Here is a 24,919-nt window from a genome sequence, read left to right as displayed (position 1 = left end):
TAAAAACAGAAACCGGCCCATGCTTGGACATCTATGCAGCTTTAAATGATGATCATAAATAGATACATATACATTTGTCACATAGGTATAGAGGGAGCACAATGCGGCAACTGTTGTAAACTAGAGTATTGGTGAACTGCTTTTGAAATACACAGATCCATAGACAAATCGAGTGAGTAGACCTTACATTTTTCAGGTATGAGATATTCACCAATGAGTGAAACATATAGTTCATGTACTTTTTCAACTATGGTATATCCACTCATCGGTAAAACATGTAGTTCATGTATTATATATATATATATATACCTATGTCTATCAATTTCTCAAGTATGTATTTAAAAACAGAAACTGGCCTATGCTTGGACATCTATGCAGCTTTAAATGATGATCATAAATACATACACATTCATTTGTCACATAGGTGTAGAGAGAGAAACAATGCGGCAACTATTGTAAACTAGAGTATTGGTGAACTGCTGTTGAAATATACAGATCCATAGACAAATCGAGTGAGTAGACCTTACATTTTTCAGGTATGGGATATTCACCAATCAGTAAAACATGTAGTTCATGTATATATATATATATATAGTTATGCAAATGAATATATGTAACGATGCATGTGTAGAGATCCGAGTACTTGCATGATAGAATATATATGATTATGTTGATAGTGTTATTATGCAATGAGGCCGTTTGGCTGTAAGAGATTATGCCTATGGGAAAACAATATGAGAATATTTAGACTTAAGTGCAACATGTAGTTCATGTATATTGTTGTGTTTAAATGTATACATTGACACATGAATGTATTTGTATGTGAAATAGAATATTTATATATAGATGCATTCATTAATACGCAAAGCTGAGCATGTATTGGTTACGAAGCAGGGAATGATGTTATTTAGCAGTGCATAATTCTATGAGGCATGTCTGCTAGCTTAAGGAAACATATGGTAAGTTAGTCATTTTCTTGCTTAAATAATGCCTTTTTAATGGACAAAAAAACATGAAGCGCTCTTATACCATCAAAATTTTGATACTATAAAAATCAATTACTTTTACAAAAATGACTTTAACTAAAGCAACGGTTATATTAAATTAGTGTTTATAAAAACATTAGAAAGTTCACATTTTGTTGAAAACATTTTTTAGCGTTAATTTAAAAGGTCTTGTTTTTATCTCTTATCTACCAATTACTCATATATATATATATAACAAAAATTAAACCTACTAAGGACCCAAGATATCGATGGATGTCTACTTTAATAATGTCTGAAGTGGAAAGATGGATTTGAGAATCTTGGATTTTGGATCCTGCTTCCGTATATGTCCAAGTTATACTAAAATAACCAAAGCACGTTGTTGGAGTAATAGTTGGGGATCATATCTAATATAGATCCAATATGAACATAGCATGTGTGTTGCACCAATCAATGTTCAAAAGCTGAAGTCCACCATACTTCCAACGCCGTGTTAAATACTCCATATCCAACTTAAGTAAAGATCCATTTAAATAGAAGACAGTCAACAATGTCCTATTAGTGAAAATAGAAAGCAAAGTACGATTCATTCATCTTGTGGAAGTGGGAGAAAGGAAACAGATAAGATCAAATAAGGCCCACACGGATCCATCGGCCTCCTAAAGGGGATGAATCCGTACTTCTGGTGTTTGCCGGCATCTTACCGGGCATTTAGTAAGAAGAACATTGTGTTTTTGGAACATTATTCAGGAAATACTTGCGTTTTATTTCGGGAAGCATGGTTTGATTGTAGATATCGTTTTAAAACCAACAATTAAATTCTAATAATAATTATACAATGTTTTTTATAAGAAGAACATGGTGTTACTAGAACATATATATACTAGAAACACATTATTAAATAACATGATGTTCATTTTATCAAACACCCATTTAGGGTTATGTTGTTCTTTCAACTTTGTGTTGCACTATCTGAAAAAAAAACTATAGACAAGAAAAAGTTAAAGACTAAGCTACATTCATAATTGCCTCATGGAGAGCATTTTAGTTGGTCAGATAGGCGGCATGCTGTCAGTTTGATTCCCATAGGTGTTAGTCTCTCAGGACTACAAATGGTAGGATCACGACACCCATTGAAATGTGTACTTAGGGCTTTAGACTTGTTTTCTGGGTAGTAGGTTGTTAACTTTCTGCTTGCCCAAAAAAGTAAAACAGTTTTTAATTCATTGGAATCTATGTTCCTAATCGTAACAGTATAGCTATGTTCTCAACAGTATAGATGGTTTAAATTCAAGATAGATCCAATCTTTACCAAATTCGACTATTGGAATTTTGCAGTTAATGTCAAACCTGAACCCTGTTTTTACAACTGAATCCAAATCAATAGATCCAATCTTTACCAAATTCGACTACTGGAACCTTGCAGTTAATTTCAGACATAAACCCTCTTTTTACAACTGAATTCGAACCAGAGTTGCATAAGATCCGGCATTTATATACAATCAGGATGGATCTTTATCCGATCAAAGGTAATCGGGTTATGAAACGGCATACTAGATCGAAATCTGTTTAAGAATCTGACAACATCTTGCTATATCAATTCGAAATTCAGTTGTAATCCGCCGTATCGGATTCATTTATATCCTCACCAAGAGTAGCAAACAGAAAAAATGCTACAAAACTTAATAGTTAAACTCCTTTCTTTATTTACATAGATTCATCGTCGATGAAGCCGAAGAATTTACATTTCATAGTCAAGTTAAAAGCCTTTGTATTTTATTCAACGGTCTGTATATTATATGAAGAGCTTATCCGATAATTAAGTTAGCCTTATCTACATTAGCAACTATCAAGGGGCTGAAATGACCAAGATACCATCAACAGTTAAGTGTTCTTGAGACCCGATACAAATTATATTTCAATTTCATATTTAATCTGTCAGATGTTGTGTTAACTATCAGAGATGAAAGATTCACTTTAGCATTAAAAAAAAAAAAAACTTTTATTTCAATGTTTATAAAGACGATATTATTTAATAGCCTTACAAGGGTGAAATTAAGAAATAAGACAAAAAAAATGCAAGAATTATATCATAATTAACATAATCTGTCTCTGTCTCTAGATCTTTTTCTCTTTGTTTAGCTCTCTTATATAAGGCTGAGTTTGCTGCAACTGTAACCATGTGATCATGGCGATGGAGATCGTAGATCTGCAACTGGTGCTGGAAGAGCAGTAGGTGAGTGAAGGGAGGAAGTATCGCGTTGGAGAAGCAGGGTACGTGCCATGGCTCACTTAGCTCTGAACTCTGGCACGTACTCCTCTTTTCCAACATGGCGCCTTTCTCTTTCTCTTGCTGCAGAGGTAGTAGATGCATTACTTTTCCGCATTTCTATTGCAAAAATTGATGGGAAATCTAATCTTATTCCTTAAATTAATTGACTGGTTTGAGGTGTGTTCGATAGCTAGATTCTTGGAAATTTTTATTCCCTTACTAATGAAAAATCTTTAAACCTTAATTTTACCATTTCAAATTGCAAATACGGGTTTTCCACACTTTCACTTCTCAGTTTTTAAGTTCCACTTTCTTTATTCTGAGACACTTTCCTTGGAAAGACCCACCTGATTTTTTTTTTTTCAAGGCCATCAGATCCCCCCTTTGAGATTCAGTTGAATCGTTTATGAATACGTGTGAAAAATTGTTATATGGGCGTATATTTTAAAATATATAGTAAAAAATAAAAGTAAAAAGTAATTTAAAATAAATTAATATCGTTGTCCTTTTCATTTTCATTAAAAATATAGAAACAGGTTTTCACCAATTGAGAAAACATTCTGATTTCTGATTTGATTCGACTAATGCATTGGATTTTCACCAAAACCGATTCATTTTTTAGCAACTTTTGGCTTCAAGCTGAAGAAGGCTAAGAACCCAATATTCAAAGCCTCTCATACTAGTGAAGTCCTGGTGAACTTCTGGCTAACCTTAGGCTGCGTTTGATTGCACGGGAAAAAATGAAAAAATTCACGCGAAAAAAAGGTACGAAGAGGTTAAATTTAACCCGAAAAAAAGTCGGAGGTCGGACCTCCGACTTTTTTCCGCGGATAAAAATTTGAGCCGTTAGGGCTCTCGTTCACCTCCTTTTCTCTCCGTTTTCCTCTCCGCCTGGTTCTTTCGCTCTCTCGACTCGCTCTTTCCTTCCTCTCCTCTTTCGCTGCTCTGTTGCTCCTCTCCTCTCTGCTGCTCTGTCGCTCCTGGCCTCTCCCGCTCCCTCTTTACTCTCCTCTTTCCCCAACGTCACTCCCTCTTTCCTCTGTCGTTGCTCTCTCGCTCCCTCCTTCCTCTCTCGCTGGTGTCTTGCTCCCTCCTTTCCCAACGTCGCCCGCTTGCAGCCCCAGGTGAGCCCTCTGCTTCTCTCTGTCGCTCTCCCACACACACGTTCTATCAATAACCCATCTCTCTCTTGGTTCAGTTGCTTTACTCACCATCTTCAACAGGAAATTTGGGGTTTTCTACGTTTTGGCTGTTGCTTTACTCAGGTATGCCTCTCACGATTCTCCTTTTTTCCCTTCTTGCTTCTATGGATGTATGAGTTGATGTATCGAGAGATCATCTTGAAAGCAGGGATCGTCTTTGCAGATCCCTGGTCTAGTTAATGTTGATTTTGCTGATGTAAGGGCCTCGCAATTTAAGACGATCCCTGCTTTCTAGGGAAAAACAGAAAGCTTTCCTCTTCCAATATGATTATACTATGTTTCCTGTTTTAGAAATTAGGCACATTTCTGTAGCATCTGTTTTCTGCTTCCTCTGAGCATACCTTGGATGTTCAAGCTTCATCTCCAATGTTCTACTTGGAATGATTGAAGAAATTCCTCATGCTTCATGAGATTATTATATTCTGATCTCACCTGGTATTCCTGTAAAAATTTTTATGATTTGCTTTAAAATCATCTTGTCTGTGTCCTTCAAACACCAAATGAATGTCCTTTTTACAGAAGATGTCACCATTTCAAGAAAATCCTTATAAAAAGGCAAACCAGCTTACTGATTTGTTCTTTGATAATTAGTGGTCCATGCTTGACTTATGTCACATGTATGTTTGAAAGCATGTGCATGTGGCACATCACAAGCACCTTGCGCCTCTGCATTTTGTGCAAGTTTCTTGCTATACTGGAAAGGGGAAGGTTCAGTTGCTAGCATATGTGTGGCTTATCATGCTTTTCTAGTTCACGTTCAGTTTAGTTGCTTCTTCACTGCACGCTAGTGCTTCATTAGACAATGGCAAGCAACATGTGTCCCCCACTTGGACTTAGTCATGGAGCTGTCTAACCTGCAAAACAAGAGCATATTAGTTTCTGTATGTCATACTATGAAGACAAAGAAGGATAAAAATGATCAGGAAGACTTCCGTGGAAAACTGTGATAGAAGGGCAAAAGCAATGCGCTATCCTATTCAACTAAAGTGTAATGAATGTTGCATCAACAAGGGTGCGTTTGATGCACAGGGAAGAAATTAACGTGGTAAATTTTCCTGGCAAATTTTTCTGAAAAAAAAAACAGGATGAAATTTAACCCTCTTCCGATTTGATGTCATGTTTGATTCACTGGAAGAATTTAACCTGTTAATTTTAACCGTGTTTGATGCATAATGACAAATTTAACCTGGTAAATTTAATCATGTTTGATGCATATGATAGATAATTTAACATGACAGAAATGAAATAAATTATATGACAACATTGCGGCCTTCAAGAATATTGGGAAAAAATCATGAACATGCGCAATCAATGTAATGGAAATCCAGCCTATAAACAAGTAATCAACCTGACAATGATTAACTGATATTCATCCAACACTGGAACCTATAATTAAAAACATTCACCACAACTTGTTGTCCCATCCAGTACAAAAGTTTAACGACTACAACCTGTATGAAAGTTTAACGAGTACAGATCCAATAAAGTTTAAAGCAGTCACCAAATAACATATGTGTGACATTTAGTACATAAGTTTAACGAGTACAGATCCAACAAAGAAAACAAGTAGTAACAAAAAAAGCAATGCAGAAAAGTGGAATGTAGATCCGTCCATTTATCTTCATCACATCTTCCTCTACTGTTGCGTTGACATCGACAATATCCAATGGCTTACAAAATTGCACACCGTATTTGTTGTGCAGATATTCATTCATGTGATATTGAGCTGCTTCATAGGTATGAAATGATCTGAACAGGGCGCCCTTGTAGCGATACACTAATGGTTGGCACTGCTCCCAACTGTTGTATATTCCTCGTGACCTGCCTTCGAAGACGACATAGTACTTTTGACGAGGAATCATCTTCGTTGTCCTGTCGAAAACAAAACAAATGTTAAACAACTACATGCAACAATGGTAAAGATAGATAAAATAAACTTACTATTCAATTGATAATCTGCAAACATTTGATTTGTTATAGTTGTTCTCAAGGGATTGTTGCTTCCCCGCTGGTGTGTTTGGCTTGCAATTTCCGGTTCGCTTACGACAGAATTATCAATTGTAGGTGCGTCCTCATCACCAAATTGTTCGGCATTTGGATTGTGGTCAAGTATGAAGTTGTGCAATACACATGTAGCAAGCACAATTTGAGCTTGTTTTTTGAATGGATACGGCACTTGCATTTTCAATATTGGAAAACGTGCTTTCAACATGCCAAAAGTTCTTTCTACTGTATTTCGAAGTGATGAATGCCTATGGTTGAATAATTCTTGTGGAGTTCTAGGTCTGCGTGCCCCCGGGGTGTCAAATTCTGACATATGATAACGATGTCCTCGATAAGGTGTTAGGAAACCAACAATGTTCGGATAACCCCCATCAGCAAGATAGTATTTGCCTACAATTGAACACACATTACGTAAACATTTGCACCTTTTTTGAAAAAGTAATGGGTTGGTTGGTTGAAGTACGTACCTTCGGGGACCACAAATGGGTCCGTTGGATGATCAAGTGCATTGTATAATACCCTTGAGTCTGTCGCACTTCCTTCCCATCCTGCCAAAACGTAGTGGAATCGATTGTCGAATCCAACTACAGCCATGACATTTTGCGAAATATAACCTTTTCTATTGCGAAATCTTGCTTGCTCTGATGCTGCGACCCATGCAGGTACATGAGTGCCATCAATTGCTCCTAAACAATCCTAGATCCATATGTGCAAGTTAGTCATGTTGTATGTTGGATGTGGGATGCATTTTGTTTACTTTACAATTTCGAAAATACCTGGAAATATGGATTGAATCGCTTCGATCTCCGAATTTTAGTTGGGACGTCATCGTTGGGCCGATTGACAAAATCTTTACCCATTATACATATTGCTCGTAGTACACAACTGACATACTTACTTATTGTTTGTCCAGAATGCTGAAAAGTATTCTGCGTGGCACGATTCCGTTCATTGAGGGCATGAGAATCGCCGAAGACCTCGGCGAACTCATCAAAGTATCTCCATAACTTGGGACCTCTGTACTTTTTTCTGTTCGGGTATTGCTGAAAACAACCATGTGTTCAAATGAACATGTAGTAAAGAAATGTTAGACACAACCTAATAGTAATATCTCTATAACGTACCTGAATATAGTCATTCCATACTTGTTGGTCGACCTCAATACACTTGTTGATTGGGTCATACCCAAACCCGCTTGTATTCAAAATTTCTTTCATGACTGTCAAGTTTGGTTTGGAGTACTTCAATTTGTTTTTTATTTTCTTTTTACTGAATTCTGGACCAAATTTGTCTATCATGCATTTTTCAATTGCTGTATACGCTTTCGACTTCAATCCTCCACCAGATTTCATACCAGGGATGCGGGATTGCTCCACAAGAAGTTGGACTAAATAGTCCATTTGCTCTGATGTCCACGTAAGGTTCTCCCTCGATGGACCGCTGTCTTCCATGGTAATAATAACTTGTACAACTAGGGAAACACATTTTCAGTTCGCAACAACATTACAACTAAAATAGAGGCACAGTCAAATCACCCATAATGTCATAACTAAAAAACAATAGCACAAGCTTACCAATCAACAGTAATAGTTACAATCAACAATCTTCGGCAATGTCCATATACAATATTAGAGACATGACAGAAGGAAAAACAGTCATTACAATTATACAACGTAACAACAGTATAAGCAAATTAGAAACCTTCATATATGCAACATATAAAGACACAACAACATATAATAGTATATATAACATGACAGACTAACAGGCTGACAACACAATTGCATTTATACGACTTGTACAACTCATCTAATGTTTAGCATGTGTACATAACATTTATGACATAACTAACTGCATGTATTATATAACATAACAGCATGTATACATGAAACAGAAGAAGACTGTGAAACGGAAAACAATCATCAAGAAATCAGCTAAGGTGACTATGTTCATTTAATTCTAACAAGTGATGAAATCTAGAAAGCATTAAAGCAATTAAATTAAAAAACAAACTTTTTACGACTATCAGTAACCTCTGATGGGCTTGATTCAAGCAAAACAAGGCTGGATTTCATCCAATCTGGCTACTGTTGCAATCTATATGTTGCAAATTTATATATAACCCCTTAGAAAAATTTGAGAATATGTATCTATAAGCATCATACATCCATAACGAATCAATGATCTATCATCTGCAGACTATGCAATGCAGCATAACAAACATTAAATGCCAAACTTCAAAGGATTATGGTTCATTGATTCCATTCCAGAGGCTACCCACAGATTGTATAACACAGCAAGAACAGGAAACTCCCTTGTTCATGGTACGAACATCAATAATGGTTCACTGGGCAACCTTCGTCTTTTAACGACAACCAACAAATTGACTGGGCAACCTTCGTCTTTTAACGACAACCAACAAATTGACTAACTCAATTAGCACCGAAAATCAGAAACGTCTCACATGGCAAGTGTTACGAATAAAGACAACAACCCAATATGGGGAGTTAGATGTATTGCAGGCAAACCCCCACAATTTAGTTGCTAATGACAGCTTGGGAATGCACTAATCACAATTAAGTAATACTCTTCATAGTTGATAAAAACGCACAAAAATTGAAATTGGACAAAGCTAGCTCCTTCTCCCCTTCGTGAGGTACAGAATCAAGAATACTTCTTTACGGCATACATGACATGGTCAATAAAAAGAATACATGAACATCAAGCTATCTACATTGTTGCGGCTTTTAGGAGACCTGCATAAATGGGGTGATGTACTACTCTTTATAGGGGCTTGAAAGTGAAAGTCATAATCCCCAAAGGTGTTTGACACTATGACATGGGCTGAGGCTGAAAGGTGGGCAGTTGTGATTCAACCTTTCTCTTGGCCATGATGATTTCCTATGAAATATGGGAAGAAGCAGAATGAAGAACATTGTATGGAAAAGAAGCAGAATCAAGAACATTGTGGTTCATGTATAACAAGAAAAGGAAGTGCATGTGGAAGAAAGAAAATATACACAATAAAACCAATCGACTTGAACCATGTTCTATGTTCTCCTTCATGAAATTTGGAAGATTGGTCTTCAGCACTAGGCTATGGGATAAAAATTTTCAATCTATCATATGCCTACTTAATGCCATATAAACAGAATGCTGTAAGATGCCATATCAATCTGGGCATAGTGTGAAATTGTCCGATGAGTATAATTATCGGAATCTGTAGCAAAATCAAGGATGAGAAGTACATAATGCCATATAAACGATCCATGCTTAAGTGGAAAAGAAATAGCACTCTGTGAAATAGCAGAGATTATGCAGGTAGCGGATGAGTGCAATCTGAATAAAGTAGATTCAGTGTTTTTGTGCATAACTAATAAGGCCAACACAAAATATGCCATTTCAATGGGTGTATTGTTGTCTAGCATCATCAGTATGCAGGTAGCGTCGCTCCCCCAAATTCATCCATGTGAAGAAGTGATGACGGAAAGAAAAAGGATTCTTTCAACAATACAACAGCAGGCTCAGAAGTAGGTGGGGAGTTAGATGTATTGCAGGCAAACCCCCAAATTCCAAATCCAAAACATTTACAGAAAATATACAAATGTTGTAGAAAAGGAATGTGCAGGTAGCGTCGCTGTCTTCACTATACAGAGGCTAATATCGCAACTTAGGGGATTTGAGATATACCAGAAGTTGACAAAACGAGGGCAATAGCAACAGAGCGACCGGCGATCGGAGAATGCAGCCTTCTATGCCCTGTCTTCCCTGCCGATAAGATGCCATATCAAAATATATTAGGGCAATAGACAAAGGGAGAAAAGAAGGGCATGAGAGAGCAAGAGAGAAAGGGAGATTGCATATAACCTGCGAGCGAGAACAAGATTTCTGAGAAGGCTGTGATTAGGGCACTATTTTGGGAGAATAAGAGGGCACCAGAGAGCAAGAGAGAAGCTAGGGAGAGATCACCAGTAGAGAAGCGGCGATGGTCAAGGCGGCGACGGTTGGAGCGACCTCTGTTGCAACGGTGGGAAGGCGACAGAGCGAGGAGGAGCTTCGGTGATTCCGTTCGAGCGTCTTTCGAGCGAGGAAGAGCTACGGGAGAGGGCGATGGGGTGAAATGAAGTTGTGTCGGGAGGGGGCGGGGGGGGGGGGGCTAGGGTGTCGAGCGCGGGGTAAGGCGTCGAGCGGGTGGAATTCCACCCGCTCGAGTTATGTGTTAAACAGGGTGAAATTCACCCCGTTTGATGCAATCTTCGTCGGGCGGGTGAAATTTCACCCGCCCTTACGAATTTTTCCGAAAAAACGGGGTTCACCCGCTGCATCAAACGCGCCCCAAAGGAAGAAGGACAAGAGAGTTAGAAGTCATGCTACAGGAATATTGTAGCATTACATGAACTACCTGGTCAACATGGTTACAAGAGTGCCCAACCGACTCAGCTGCATCAAACAGAGTTAAAATTAACAGGTTAAATTCTTCCAGTGCATCAAACATGACCTCAAATCGGAAAAGGGTTAAATTTCATCCTGAATTTCATCCTAAATCGGAAAAGGGTTAAATTGACATCAAATTCTTCCAGGGTGAACACTAATGGCATACAATTGCCATTTTCCATAAAAAGGTTGAACGATTTGTCTGACCTGAATCAGTGACCTTCAGTATCAAGAACCATGAAAGGCAACTCCAATTTCCCCTTCCTTGATGATGATGTCCTGAAACAACCACTATTAGACTGAAGAAGCATATATCCGGAGATTCCCGAATAGGTCAACCTTTCGAATTGCTGCTGAATGCATGGGCAAGCAAGAGACAGCCTGGCGAACTGAAAGATCTTAGTAGCCAGAGGAAAAGAAAGCAAAAGCGATTCTCATGGTAGCGGTGAGCGAAATGGGAGCGTGGGGTAGATAATAAGCAAAAGTGCTTCCAGGGCTATTCCCATTTCTTTCTCAAGTTCTTCTTTAGTGGCTCGATTGCATGACACGGAGGAGTGCGTGTGAATGGGGACAATCATAATTACGATTTGCTTGTTCCTGAACATATTTTATCTCCTAGCCATCGTAGAGAATTGAGAATTATAAGCCGTTTCAATTACCTTCTCCCTTGGTGATCTTCTACACACTCACTTTTGCAGTACTCTTTCTCCCTTCTTCTCTCTCTTGCTGCAGCCATGTCTGTTACATGTTTCTTAAATGCCCATGTGATTTAGCATGAATTGGTCCATGTGTTCTCAGATCTCTTCTCAAATCTTAGTTGGGTGAAACAGGGTAGACATGATCTTTGTTTGAGCAACATGGCCTGTATGAGCCATCATGTCCATCAAGACCAATGATTTGCATGGAGCTCTGAAGCTGCCCATCAAGTTCATGGTCTAAGAGAAGACATGATTTGGGTTGGCCCTCCCACAATCAGTGCAAGTATTTTGATGTGAAAAGGTTTTTGTTCTGTTTGCTGATTATTTCAATACAATGAAGTGGCATTGTCTTGAGGACTCAATGCTAGCAGCTATATAGGACTTAAATCGGTGAAACTATTGAAGCACTCTCCGAGAAATTTTCTTCCTAGTTAGAAGTTACAAATTTGAAATTGCATTTATATAGATTTTGTTATCTCATGTGCTTAGGGTACTTAATACTAAGAGAAGGTTGGACATTGCTTTTCTGGTGGTGGTTCTATTAGAAATGCACAAGTTGCTTCTTGTGCTGCCACCATGTTTTCTTGCCTATGAACTGCTACCGTGTTCTCTTTCCTCTGAGCTTTCTCACCCACTTACTCCTGCAACGCTCTCATAGTTTAGCTAGTAGAGTCTCCATGACATTGACACGGTAGAGTTTAATCTTGTTATGTAATTTAAAGTTGTATGTATTACTGTAGCTACTGTCTGTGTGTTCAGGACCTGCATGCAGTTGTGTTCTTCCTTGTCAGTTCTGATTTCCCCACCATTCTATCATTGCTTGAAACCAGCAACCACAGATTCGTTGCTTGTGAATAGATGATGTATTTTTTATGGCGTGGAACCTGTCTGTGGCTTTTGGATTTTTTGGCTAGAAGTTCTAGTGGTTTTACTTGCTTTTATTATAGCTTCTTGATAGGAAGCTAGGGCTGGTGGGTGTGGAAATCGTACACATTTTCAGCATGTGATGCAAGTTTTACTTATTTTCTGAGCTCTTGCCAGCTCCTTTATTTTTGAACTGGCAGCTGTCTGTGAGTACAATGTGGGTAAGGTAGAATTAAGTTCCGACTGATTCAACCTAAAGTGCCGTTTCGTCCCATTTTTATTTCTTAAATGATGCAGCTAAACACTCTAAGTGCTTCCTTCATGAAAAAAACTTTGTGAATGTTTGTTCCATTTCTGTCAAATTATTTGCTTCTGCCATTTAGGGGGTGTTGGCATCACAACCTCTTTGATGGTTGATGATTATTTTGATACACAAGGCATTTCTTCATGCAGTTATTCTCACACTTGTAAACAATTTGAATTTGTTCAGGTTGTGTTTCTTTGTTGGACGAGTTAAGTTGTGTCTGTCATCTAGTAACGTGCTATCAATGTGTGCAAACCCCAGACTTGCATTTGCCTGGGCATTGCATGTCAAGTTTTGTTGATTATTTTGTTATGTGAAGGCAGATTCAATTTTACATTGGCTGCATCTATGCAAATTTTAAAATGCAATTCATATCATAATTGAGGCTATTTACTTGGAAAATTGTCTTTAATTCTGCTGTTTTTGTTTGTAGTATTAAGTGCAACTGCAGATGGCCATTTTGCACAACTTTCTCCCTTTGTATGCCGCCATTGAGCCATTGACCCTTGGCTGAATAATTGTTCATGGTAAAAATTTCACAGAGATCAAGTGATCAACAATGGTTATTCCTCCTCCAGCTAGACCACCAAGAATAATAAATTTCCTGAAGCCTTATGTGCTCAAGATGAGCTTTTCAAACAAATATATAACTGCTCAAGTTTTTCATCAGCCGACTGCCACAGTAGCCTCCTCTGCTAGTTCACAAGAGACTGCACTGAGGACGACCATGGGAAACACTCATGATGTTGAGGCTGCCGCAAAAATAGGCAAGATCCTTGCTGATCGTCTTTTGTTCAAAGGTATTCCTGCTGTTACTGTGTTTCTTAAGAGAGAACAGAAGTACCATGGTAAGGTAAAAGCCATTGTGGATTCTCTCAGCCATGCAGGTGTTAAACTAATTTGAGTTGCTTTCAGGAATGGGGCTTAAGAGATTTTCTGTGACAGAGGTGTATGACATTTATGACATGAAATAGTTTTGAAATTAGCAAGATTGTTGTTGCGCCATATACAGGTCCCTCGATATGATATTGGTGCAAATGAATGAGCAGTTCAGTTATACATGTCCTCCCATTTGCTCTGTTCACCTATGTTTATCATACTAAAGCTATGAAGCTATCATAATTTTCATTACATGGGAAGCTTGTGGGTATTTGGCATGCATGTTTGCTTGTGGCTGAACATGAGGTCCTGAGGATGTCATACTCTCCATTACTTCATCTGTGTAGCTGGTGACATGTGGTGAAGCTGCCGTTGTGTTGCTGTGCTGTAGTACTCAAACATGGTTTATGCGTGTTCCAAGATAAATAGCTAAAAGCCTAAAATGGTTAATCCAGATCATACTGGGGCTGGTTGCCAGTTTGAACTTCTGGCTGAACCTGCACCCCTACCCAAATGAACGCCACGCCTGCCAGCCTTATGTTCATAGCAAGAGGTGAGTTTGAAAATGGACCAGGAGCCATTTCCTTTTTCCTGTATTAAATCGCTGGACTCCTTAAAAATGTGTGATATATTGTAGAAATCATGGCTTTAAGGAAGTTGACATAGACATGCTTGTGTTTTCTGAACACTTATGTCTAATATCTTCTTGTACGTACTAGATTTATTTGGGTTTTCTATTTGCCAACGTGCTTTGTCAAAAATAATTATGTTTAGAAGGTTATTGCGAGGTCTTTCACTTGACAAGAAAATCTGATGGTTGATTTGCAATGTTGAAAGTATCCAATTGGGTCGTGGTAATGAATGTGCATCACAATATGCTGTTTATTTTATGTTTTTTTTCATTTTAAAGATAATTGAAGAACTAAATTAACCTTAAAATAAAAAATCATCAAAATATTTTTTAGGAAACATGTCTTAGTTCATTTAATTGACAGGCTGATACAATACGTGCCGACTAATATAAGCTGATCAGGATAAAGTCTGGAAATTTGTTGACATACACGGAAGCAAGTATGGTCGGGTCGGCCCGGGTTTGGGCCAGGAAAAACCTGGTTTGGGTCAGCTCGGCTTGGCCCGATTCGGCCTGTTTAGATTAAAAATATATATATATTTTTAATTTTTTTGCATCGCCCGTCCCTCCTCCTCCTCCTCCGCCCGTCCGTCCTCCTTTCCTCTTCGTCCTCCTCCGCCTCCCGTTCCCCATCCTCCTTCTTCCCCCTTTTCTCCCTCCCATCTGCCTCTCTTCACTTCCTCCCCCTCTCCTTCCCCCATCGGCCTTCCCCCTTCCCCGCTTTCCCCCATCGGGCCGGCCCCCGGTTTCTAGGCCGACCCGGTCCGATGCCCACCCCTAGTAGCTTTTGAAGGTGATCAAAAGATTTTTCCTTTTGGGGGTTATGATAATAATAAAAAAAGAAATCCTTATTCCAAACATTTAACAGTTTGACGGAATTAGGGCGCCCGACCACAGGAGACTGCCACTACAATGTAATTTAACTAATCTCATGGTAATCATAGGGGTTTACTTTAAAGGAAGAACAATTTTTACCCAGTAAAATTTCACCTCATCTTTTCAGACTCTTGTCCCCTCAATGGAACATACGTGAAAATTTCAACCCCAACCATATCTCTTTTGTTACAAACTCACCATAGAATGGATTAAGGTAGGAGAAATTATCGTGCAGTAAAAATGAGGGAACTATTTCCTACTTTCTGAGTGGAGATTTGTTCCTTATGCTTTCTCTTGCAGGACAAACTATTTTGAAGGTGAAAAGTTTCCCTTTCGAGGATGCGTGCTCATTAAAGTGTATCAGGATAAAAGTGATAAATTTTTTAAGACAAAATTTTAGAAATTGATTTAGGTGGCGGGTTATCCAAAGAATACAGTGAAGCTATCGTAAATAAGTTTATGTAAATAAGTTTCCCCATATAACTGATTTAAGGCAAGTCGTCCCATCTAAAAGTTACTGCATGTTTTTGAAGTGCAATAGCTTCAAAGGAGTGTAGTGCATCTGGCGGTATAAGAGTGGAGTCAATAATTTTTTTGAGGGGAACGAATTGTAGTTTCAAAATTTTGACAGGGTTGAAATATCATTTTTTAAAATTTTTATGTATTTTGGATAAATAATTTGTTTGAAACTTACATGTAAATTTTTGAGGCACCAATTCTTCATAATATAAAAGGAAATATAAAAGGAAGACCACTGACATGTAAAATACCTTAACTCTTCTGGTGGTGATAGAATTAAACACTTTTCTCTCACCCAAAAACTTAACGTATACCAATGTCAGATGTTATGTTAGTCGGATCTAAATCAAGTTTTAGAAAATGATGTTTGGATTCGGGTTCCAGTCCCTGTGGTCGGTGAAGTTGAAAGTTTGAAACACATTTACATCCTTATTCACTATAAGGAACCTGATCCGACCCGTTATTCACCATCCCACAGTTTAAAGAGTGAAATCCTCACCGTGCCTTACTTCATAATCTATGGTGGTCCAGACTGCCACACCTGGGTGCTGCGTGAAGGGGGAAAGCAGATCGACGCTCGGAAATTCAGTTCCACCAAATGATCTGTCAGTGGCGTTCATTTACTTGACGTTTGGTCTCATCTCAGTCCGGCAGGCTCTCTCGTGAGACGTGCTTTCAGCTTCGACAGGTACTATCTCTCTCTCTCTCTGGTGGGAAGATTTTTCTTCGTTTCGGCCGAGTGACAATTTTGTTCCTTGTTTTTATTTACTTTTACTTCATTGTGCCCTCCATTCTCTTTGTACCAACGATTAGAGCCACCAAATTGAATTTGTGATGTACAATCCACTGTTAAGTAACGCTGCCAACTGTACAAGTGTTTTCGCGCCAATTTATCTTTCTCTTCTGTTTCATATATGTGCTGTCTGGAATAGTTTAATGAACTGTTGATAATGGATTCCATGAATTTCCTAATATTGGTATGTGGCGTCCAGATTTTAGTGTTCGTAATTTGTTCGTTATCTTTCATTTTTAGACTATGGGGATGGTTGTTTCAGTGTTTCTTTCGTCTGATCGTCGGTATATTACAGCTACGCTTGGTGTTGTTTGCTAGTGTAATGCTTGACCTTTTCATTTCTCTGTTAAAAGAGTCACGGTTTTGTGGGTATGCTTGCTAATCGCTTGGTGGTGCTTATATGGTGGGAGTGTCGTTTTCTTTGTCTATGAGCAATTTACATGAATTCTGTGTGATTTTGTTGTTAGTTTGTTAGCATAATTTCCAAAGTCAATAGATTGATTTTTTATCTTTGAACCAAAATTTTTGTTAGTTTGGCATACAATGACTGCCTCTATGAAAAGCGACTTGTAACATGTTTTTTCCTTGGCAAAGCTCGTCTTGTTCATCAGTTTTGCATACGATATGTAGAGTTGAGTTGGTTCAATGTGTTGGAAAGAAAAGTACTTGAATGAAGTTGAGTTCAACAAAAGAGATGAGTGATATGGTAGTTAGATGCCCACCGTCTATGCACTCCAAGAGCTTACCAATTACTTGTGGCAGATGAGGCATTTTAATTTTCAGTATCAGGATTAGCTGGGCAAGGCATGCTCTTGCTGTGAGAGGTAGATTGACTGGTCTTTGGCCAATAAAAAGTGGTTGTGACTGTTAAGGATGCTGCATGCTTATGATTGCTAGGGCTGCAAATGAGTCAGGTCTGATATGTGGATTTTGTCATTTATGGCGGTGCATGACCATTGTCTAACCTGACCTACAATGTTCTCCTCTAAGCATCCTGGGTTCTGCCCCTTTGTATCACTAATGATTGCTAATGACTCGCTTTTGGTTGCTTGTTGCCTTCATTGTAGTGCATATACATTATGGAGAGTGGAGTAAGTCAAGGTATCATGCTAGAAGGATCCTTTATGGATTCAAACCATGGTGCCATGAGACAATGTCCTATTGTAGACAATGAACTGCCTCTAGATAAACTTGATGACATGATGGGAAATTCTGCAATGGATGAGTTACAGGTGCATGTATCTCCTGCTAGGGTTGATCCTTATGTAGGGATGGAGTTTGAGAGTGAGGAAGCAGTGAGGGTGTATTATAATGAATATGCAAAGAGAGTAGGTTTTAGCATTCGAGTAAGTACCACACGTCGCTCTAAGCGGGACTCTACACTTATTGGGCGTGACTTTGTGTGCTATAAAGAAGGCTTTCGGTCAAAGAAATATGTAAGCAAGCGTCCAAACACAAGGGAGGGCTGCAAAGCAATGATTAGAGCAAAGAAACTTGATTCTAATAAGTGGATTGTCACACGGTTGATCAAGGATCATAACCATGAGTTGGTGGGTTCAGGAACAGTATCACTCCTTCGTTCACATAAACATAAAATATTCTTGGATGCCCTTGATGAAGCAAATAGTGGTCTTTCTAGTGTTGATCCATATGTGGGTATGGAGTTTGAAAGTGATGCTGCTGCAAGGATATTTTATTACCAGTATGCTAAACGTTTAGGTTTTAGCATTCGTGTAGCTACAACTCGTCGATCAAAGCGTGATTCTACAGTTATCGGCCGTTATTTTGTATGTTCTATGGAAGGATTCCGCATAAGGAAATATGCAAATAGGCGACCAGTCATGAGGGAAGGCTGCAAAGCTATGTTCAGAGTGAAGAAGTTGGAATCAGAGAAATGGGTCGTCACACAATTTGAGAAGGATCACAATCATGAATTGGGATTTCCCGGAAAGGGCTCTTATTTACGAGAGAGTCGGTTGGTGAGTACCTCTAATGCTGCAAAAAGCTCAGTTGATTGCTCTGGACATTCCTCTGAACAAGCAAGAGCAACTTCTCCTATAGTGACTGTACCAAAAGAGAAATCAACTGCTCCTAGCAATACTGGCTTTGTCATGCCTGATAGTGGAAAACATGTGCATAGTGGCCAGAAGAAGATTCTTGGAAGAGATGCTCAGAACGTACTAGAGTACTTCAAACGTATGCAAGCAAAGAACCCTGCCTTCTTCTATGCTATTCAGGTAGATGATGCATACCGTATGTGTAATTTTCTTTGGGTTGATTCGAGGTCAAGGATGGCTTATAGTCATTTGGGTGATGTTGTCACTCTGGACACAACATACAGAAGAAATCTGTATGAAATGCCTTTTGTTCTGTTTATAGGTGTCGACCAGCATAAGCAGTTTGTACTGTTTGGCTGTGGATTATTACTAGATGAAAGTGAAGCTTCTTATGTTTGGTTGTTTAATACATGGGTTGAAGCCATGTCTGGACAGCACCCTAACGCGCTGATGACTGATGACGATCCGGCCATAGTAGCTGCAGTCGCACGGGTATTTCGAAAAACCCAGCATTGTTTCTGCAAAAGACATATCTTGAAAAAATTTTCAAAGAAGTTAGGCCGTTTGGAGAGCAAACATAAAAGTCTTAGAGAGGATTTCCTTAAATGCATCAATCTTACAGAGCCAAATGATGAGTTTGAATCATGTTGGTGGTCATTGCTTGACAAATATGAGCTACAGGAAAATCAATGGCTTTACTTATTGTACAGAAGCAGAGAAAAATGGGTCAGGGTTTTCTTCCAAGGGGCATTTTGTGCAAGTGTGAGCACTGGTCAGCGGAACATGAGCATTAACTCAATTTTCAATGTGAATGAGCACACGTCCTTGTTAGTATTTGTGATTCAATGTGAGCAAGCTATTGATGGTTGGTTTGAGAAGCAACTTGAAGAGGATCTTAAGTCAAGCTATATGAAACCGATTCTCAAAACAAGCTTCCCAATGGAAGTTCAAGCTGCTGAGGTTTACACGAGAACAATTTTCCTGGAATTTCAAGATCAGCTAATTCAAAGTCTTCAACACGTAGTAGAATTAACCAATGAAAATGGCACCATCGGCACCTTTAAGGTGGCTGAATTTGGAGCAGAGGACATATCCCATATAGTATCTTTCGATGCTATTGAAGGCTGTGCAAGCTGTAGCTGCCAAATGTTCGAGTATGCAGGTATTCTCTGCAGACATGTACTACGAGTTTTCATGGTGAAAAATATTATGCTGTTGCCGTCAAATTGCATATGGAAACGCTGGACAAGAAGCGCCATGAATGGAGATGCTACTAAGGATCAAGCTTCTCACATTCATAGTACTTTTCAAGAAAATAGGTACTTACTATATAAGGATCTGTGTCGTGAAGCCATTAGCTATGCATCAGAAGGTGCCTTGAGCCTTGAAATTTACAATCTGGCAAAGCGTGCAATAAGAAAGGCTTTGGAAGAGGTTCGTGCAGTAAAAGAGAATGCTGCAGCTCTTCTGCAGCATTCTTCCCCAGTAGTCGGTAGCATCCATGAAGAGAATATCTGTGAACAGAGTCAACCCGCTGATGCAACTAGCAGCAGGCATACATCACATTGGTCAAAATTCAGGTAGTCTACATTATAGCCAAACATGGCATCATTCATATGAGTACTTGATCTCTAAGGTAGTAAGATTGATTTACTACCACAGGGTGGTATTGAATCTCTTCCAACCCTTCTCAAAGAAATGATTTCAAAGCATTGGAGCAGGAATAGATCAAACTAAGCAGGGTATCAATGAAAAGGAATGAGGAAACTGAAGGGAGATCCGGTTTCCTTTGGAAGATGGTGTTGCTGTTTGACAGGCAAACAGAAAAAGGGTACTGGTTGAAGAATGAGGAGATTCATTCGAGCTCCGGATAGATTCATGAGAAAATCAGGAATTACTTAGCTATTTTTTGTGTAAAGTGTAAGCTAACTTTATTTGTAAAATAGTTCAACCACGAGGTATCCAAGTTTAAATCAGCTGTCTCTCTCTCCCTCTCCAAAAGAATGGAAACATGCGCGCAGACAAAACGCGGTATGGATGTGCATTTGAGTGAAGAGCTGGTTTGTGGGACTTTTTAGTTCCGTGTGTTATAATAGTCAGGAGAACCTATTATCTGAATCATGACACTCACACTCCTTCGGTCAGCTTTCTTCCTGCTCTGAGGATTCACTCTTTCTTCTTCTTCCGTGGTTTCATTTGTATGTCGTAATGCAAGAGATGGGTATACCATGCATTACATGTCCTACACAATATTGTCAATGACAGTCCAGATAAATTCACATTGGCAGGAGTAAATCGTTTGTAGAACAATCCAGGGAAGTGGCCTGTACTGCCTATTGAGTTTGCCTTATCAGCACTAGAAAAAAATAGCGCCTTTACTAAGTTTACTTAAAAGTGTCAAAAAGAAAGTATGTTGTTAAGTAAGGCTGGTAGCAATATGGTTTCAATTAGCAGGCTTGTTCAGAAGAGAATCGACACGTACACAACAGGGGCTGCATCATTTTGGTGTATGGCTGATTAATGCATGGTGGCTAGAAGACTCCGAATGTTGGTCTCCACATGTAGGTTCTGTAAGCTTCTTGGCGTGAGCTCGACTCAGATGATGATTGGGTTGGGCTGGAGCTGATCTTTTGAGCTTGTTTATTCATGATTGGGTTGGGCTGGAGCTGATCTTTTGAGCTTGTTTATTGAGCAGAGTTTTGAGTAAGCCATTTGAACTCGATTTGGCATGATTAGACTTGTTAACAAAGATAAAGTCTTCCAAAAGAAAAATTTTAGAACCTTTTCCAGTGTCTCTTTTGCTCGGCCACCCCTTCAAATCTCTTCTTTTTGTTTGATGAGGCGAGAATTGTGGAATTCTAGTGATGAAATGAAAATTGCATTATCAAACACAGAATTTTAGTTTCGGAATTATAGGATCATTTTTGAATAAAAATTCCAGAAATTGTGATTCAATTCTAGAAGATGAAATTTTGGTTAAGAATTTTAGAATTTTTTCATCTCTCCTTAGGGTCCATGTAACCTTTACATGACCAACTACCTAATACTAAGCAGCTTTGATGGTTTTAATTTATCAATTCTAAATTTTAATTTCTGTTTTATCAAATACATTGTTTTCAATTTTGAACTCAAAATTTTGGACTATCAAATACAAAGGGAAACAAACAAGAACTGGAATTCTCATTCCAATGCCAGTTTGAGGTTTTTGTTGCTAGAGCTTTAATTCTAGAATCAAATTCAAGGCCCCGTCGAATGCCCCCTTAGAGATTTATTATCTCTGTCTATTCACCCTTTTTAATGGTAAACAACGGCATTATAGAAATGAATCATGTACTTATATTGGCTCAACAAGACCAGTTGTGATAGTCTCTCAGACCCATTCAATAATAATAATGAATGCCAATATGGACCACGAGCGCTTCTTCATGCCATTAAGGCTAGAAATTGGATCAATATCTCGTCGCTTGACTTAGGTTCAGCTCGTATTATTCGGTTCAATAAGGTCGTGAGTTGAACATGAGCTGCTGCGGGCAATGACAAATGATTGATCGAACTTAGCTCACTTAAACCCGACAATCAAACGAGGCATTAGCGAGTTGCTCGACTTGTGTGTGTTCTAGACCGAGGCAGAAAGGCTTAACATTGTGGGTTTTCGTTATGTTAGTGCTCATTGCTAGTGCTTGTATTTGTTAACTCAATTAATTTCTCCTTCACTTATATTTTTAAACTTGAGCAATTAACATAAACTCGTAAACAAAAATCAGTATAAGGTTTCAAGATTAAGTTATACTCTATGATTGCATATGATTATAAATAGAAAAATTACTTAAGGCGCCCGTTTGATGGGTAGGATATTCCCTGTAGCCATGTAAATAAAATTCAAGTTTTTGAAAATTTTTCTTGTCCATGAAGCTTGGGATGAAAAAAGTGAACGTTGGGTTGGTTTCAAGAAAATTTTTTCTAGAAATTTCTTTTCATCTCAATGGGAGGAAAAAAAATTTCAGTATGAAAAAAGTTACCATTGGATTCTCAAGCAATGCTTAATCCAATTATTTTGTTTTATCTTCTTTCATTTTTATCAAACTGAGAAATTTATTTCCTCAAACAACATAAACCCAAGTACAATAAACACAAAGAGGTTTTGGAAATCTGGATTTTGCTTTCATTTCTTCAATTCCTGAAATAAGTTTGTGGAAACTTCTTTACAACTCCATATTTCCAATGCATCAAACGGCCCTTAAGAGAAATCAGAAAAAAGAGTAAGGGGTAGAATAATCGGATTCATCCATGATGCCGCAAAAATTGATCGAGATTCTAGGGATAAATTAGATAGGTGTTACTAAGAATTTGATTAGAGCGACCTTTAGAGTTCAATTTGAACCCGTGGCCGAGCTGGAATTTTCTGGTTGAGGGGCACTAAGAGTCATCAACTCGTGAATTTTTTTTTGCAGAGAGCGCTTGGTTGGGCACCACACCAATGTCTTAATGAAGTGGAAATATGGTGTCAAGTTGATGGTACACAAGACCCATTATAGGCACTTATGCCGCCTTGGGGGGCAGGGGGCCATGACTGATGTTAGAAAATTCTGGTTAAGGGGCACTAATTATAATTTTTTTTTATTTTTTATTTTAAGGAGCACCAATATGCAAATGAGAGAAATTAAAAGTAAGCATTTTTTTCTATGCTTGTGAGACAATGGCCCACACCTCCTGCCTCCGCCTTTAGGAGAGGAGCTTTTGGCTCTCATCAAGTGGAATGACCTTTCTTGCTTAGGAATACAACAAATATTTAAAAAAAGAGAAGATGCCAATGATTTACTTGCCAGTGTACTCTTATCAGTATATTCACAACAAACCCTACAGAACATAACATCTTTGTTACTTGCCTCTCTGCAATTTTCATAAACTTGAATTCGTTATGTCTAAATTGGATCGGAGACCAATAGTGGACCCAGCCGATCCAAATGCATTGAGGCACCTTCTGGATTTGGGCTGGTAATTTGGCCTTCAGGCCAGCCCGATAAAGGCAAACTTGCTGGGTTAAGCTGGTGTTTTGGGTCTCTCTCTCTCTCTCTCTTCATGGTGATGCCCACAGCTAGCTCCTTTAGAAGCTCTTGGCATGTCGCCATGCGCTTCCTTAAAAACTTTTGATGTATAGCTGAGGGTTTTTGAGATATTAGAAAAGGAAATGTTAAGGGTTTTAAATACGAATGGGGAATAAAATTGACCTGCCAGCAAGGTCCCTGAGCTGCGAGCCCTGGCCAGAAACGGCGGCGGGGGTGCACCAATATGCAATGACAGACTTCATACACCAACACCAGTGGTGGATAACAATGACGGACTTCATCCAGAAAATGTTCCGTTTTATGTGTTTAACGGGACCCTTGGCACAACCCAAGCAGTCAATGAAAACTCTTCACATTCATATTATTGTATCAGTTTGTGTCACACATACATATATATATACACACACATATATATATATATATATATATATATATACACACACATACAAACTTATGTGTACGATTATCCTTAAATTTTTTTTTAGTTGCTTTAACTAAATTTTGATAGACGCCTCAATTAGACCGTGGATAGCCACAATGAAAATTCTTCATCTAAAGAAAACCACGTCCTTATATTATATCTATTGGCAGAACATGATCTAAAGTAGTGGCTGGGCCCAGAAACTGAGTATGCTAGTAACATTGCAATCCAAATTTAAACCCTTAAAGGAATCTTAAACCCTGTAAGTTCATAGCAAAATATTGCAGGACACAATCTAATAAACTCACCAATATCTAATAAACTAATCAATGTGGCTCTGAGTGTAGAACTGCCCACACAAGTCCACATGTGGCTTTGCCATTGGCAGAGCACAAGTTGGGGAGTAATGAGATTTTGACAAGTCATGAGGGTTGGTGTCCCCTGGATCATAAATATGTGGCTCCAAAGCTCAATTCTTATCTAAAAGAAGGATTAAAGCTTACATCCCCATCCCCATGGTCAAAGACCAAACTAACCTAAAAGGTGAAGACAAGACATCTATTTATACGGTCAACCATTGGGGTTCTTACATGTGTAGCGGGCCTACAGTGTGGCTGACGGGGGGGGGGGGGTGGGCTAGTGCCCATCCCATCTCTTCCAAAATCCCATTGCAGTGAAGCTAGACCCACGTCCAGTGGAATATGGTGCCCACAACCTGCGTCAGCCAAGCCAATCTAAGTTCTAGCAAAAAAATTCTAGCTCCGCCACTTGACTGATTCCCGGAGAAGGTGAAGAATGGGAAGACTTTCTATTACAGTATCTCCACCACTGAGCAGCCATTTTAGGGCATCACAAATCCACCTTCCACATTCAGCCAACACATCCCAAAAAAAAAAAAAATTGGTGCTTTTCA

At 38.8% G+C, this 24,919-nt stretch overlaps 4 protein-coding genes across 7 annotated transcripts; 2 read left to right on the top strand and 2 right to left on the bottom strand.

Annotated features, from left to right (window-relative positions):
* The first annotated feature begins 4,065 nt into the window (after positions 1-4,065).
* Positions 4,066-13,903, top strand: LOC116254314 (uncharacterized). Of its 3 annotated transcripts, none has more exons than XM_031629638.2 (3): positions 4,066-4,382; positions 4,457-4,523; positions 13,307-13,903. In XM_031629638.2, the coding sequence occupies exon 3, from the start codon at positions 13,324-13,326 to the stop codon at positions 13,666-13,668; it is 345 nt and encodes a 114-aa protein (XP_031485498.1). In that variant the 5' UTR covers positions 4,066-4,382; positions 4,457-4,523; positions 13,307-13,323; the 3' UTR covers positions 13,669-13,903. The 3 variants fall into 3 exon arrangements, with proteins under 3 accessions (XP_031485498.1, XP_031485497.1, XP_049933899.1); XM_031629637.2 differs by having other exon boundaries at positions 4,069-4,382; positions 13,198-13,903; XM_050077942.1 differs by lacking the exons at positions 4,066-4,382; positions 4,457-4,523 and adding an exon at positions 6,240-6,376 and having other exon boundaries at positions 13,198-13,903.
* Positions 6,208-7,058, bottom strand: LOC126410074 (uncharacterized). Its single transcript, XM_050077941.1, has 3 exons — positions 6,932-7,058; positions 6,402-6,854; positions 6,208-6,332 (listed from the first exon to the last, which is right to left on the bottom strand). The coding sequence occupies exons 1-3, from the start codon at positions 7,056-7,058 to the stop codon at positions 6,319-6,321; spliced, it is 594 nt and encodes a 197-aa protein (XP_049933898.1). The 3' UTR covers positions 6,208-6,318.
* Positions 7,223-7,915, bottom strand: LOC126410073 (uncharacterized). The gene is made up of 2 exons (XM_050077940.1): positions 7,589-7,915; positions 7,223-7,507 (listed from the first exon to the last, which is right to left on the bottom strand). Exons 1-2 carry the CDS (start codon positions 7,913-7,915, stop codon positions 7,223-7,225), a joined length of 612 nt encoding a protein of 203 aa, XP_049933897.1.
* Positions 13,904-16,200: 2,297 nt separating the features above from the next.
* Positions 16,201-20,497, top strand: LOC116254892 (protein FAR1-RELATED SEQUENCE 5-like). 2 transcript variants are annotated; one of them, XM_031630527.2, is made up of 2 exons: positions 16,201-16,357; positions 17,530-20,497. In XM_031630527.2, the coding sequence occupies exon 2, from the start codon at positions 17,542-17,544 to the stop codon at positions 20,101-20,103; it is 2,562 nt and encodes an 853-aa protein (XP_031486387.1). In that variant the 5' UTR covers positions 16,201-16,357; positions 17,530-17,541; the 3' UTR covers positions 20,104-20,497. The 2 variants fall into 2 exon arrangements, with proteins under 2 accessions (XP_031486387.1, XP_031486388.1); XM_031630528.2 differs by having other exon boundaries at positions 17,057-20,497.
* The last annotated feature ends 4,422 nt before the right edge of the window (positions 20,498-24,919 follow it).

This window comes from Nymphaea colorata, chromosome 5 (genome assembly GCF_008831285.2).
Source record: "Nymphaea colorata isolate Beijing-Zhang1983 chromosome 5, ASM883128v2, whole genome shotgun sequence".
NCBI lineage: Eukaryota > Viridiplantae > Streptophyta > Magnoliopsida > Nymphaeales > Nymphaeaceae > Nymphaea > Nymphaea colorata.
This window is presented reverse-complemented; position numbering and strand designations above follow the sequence as displayed.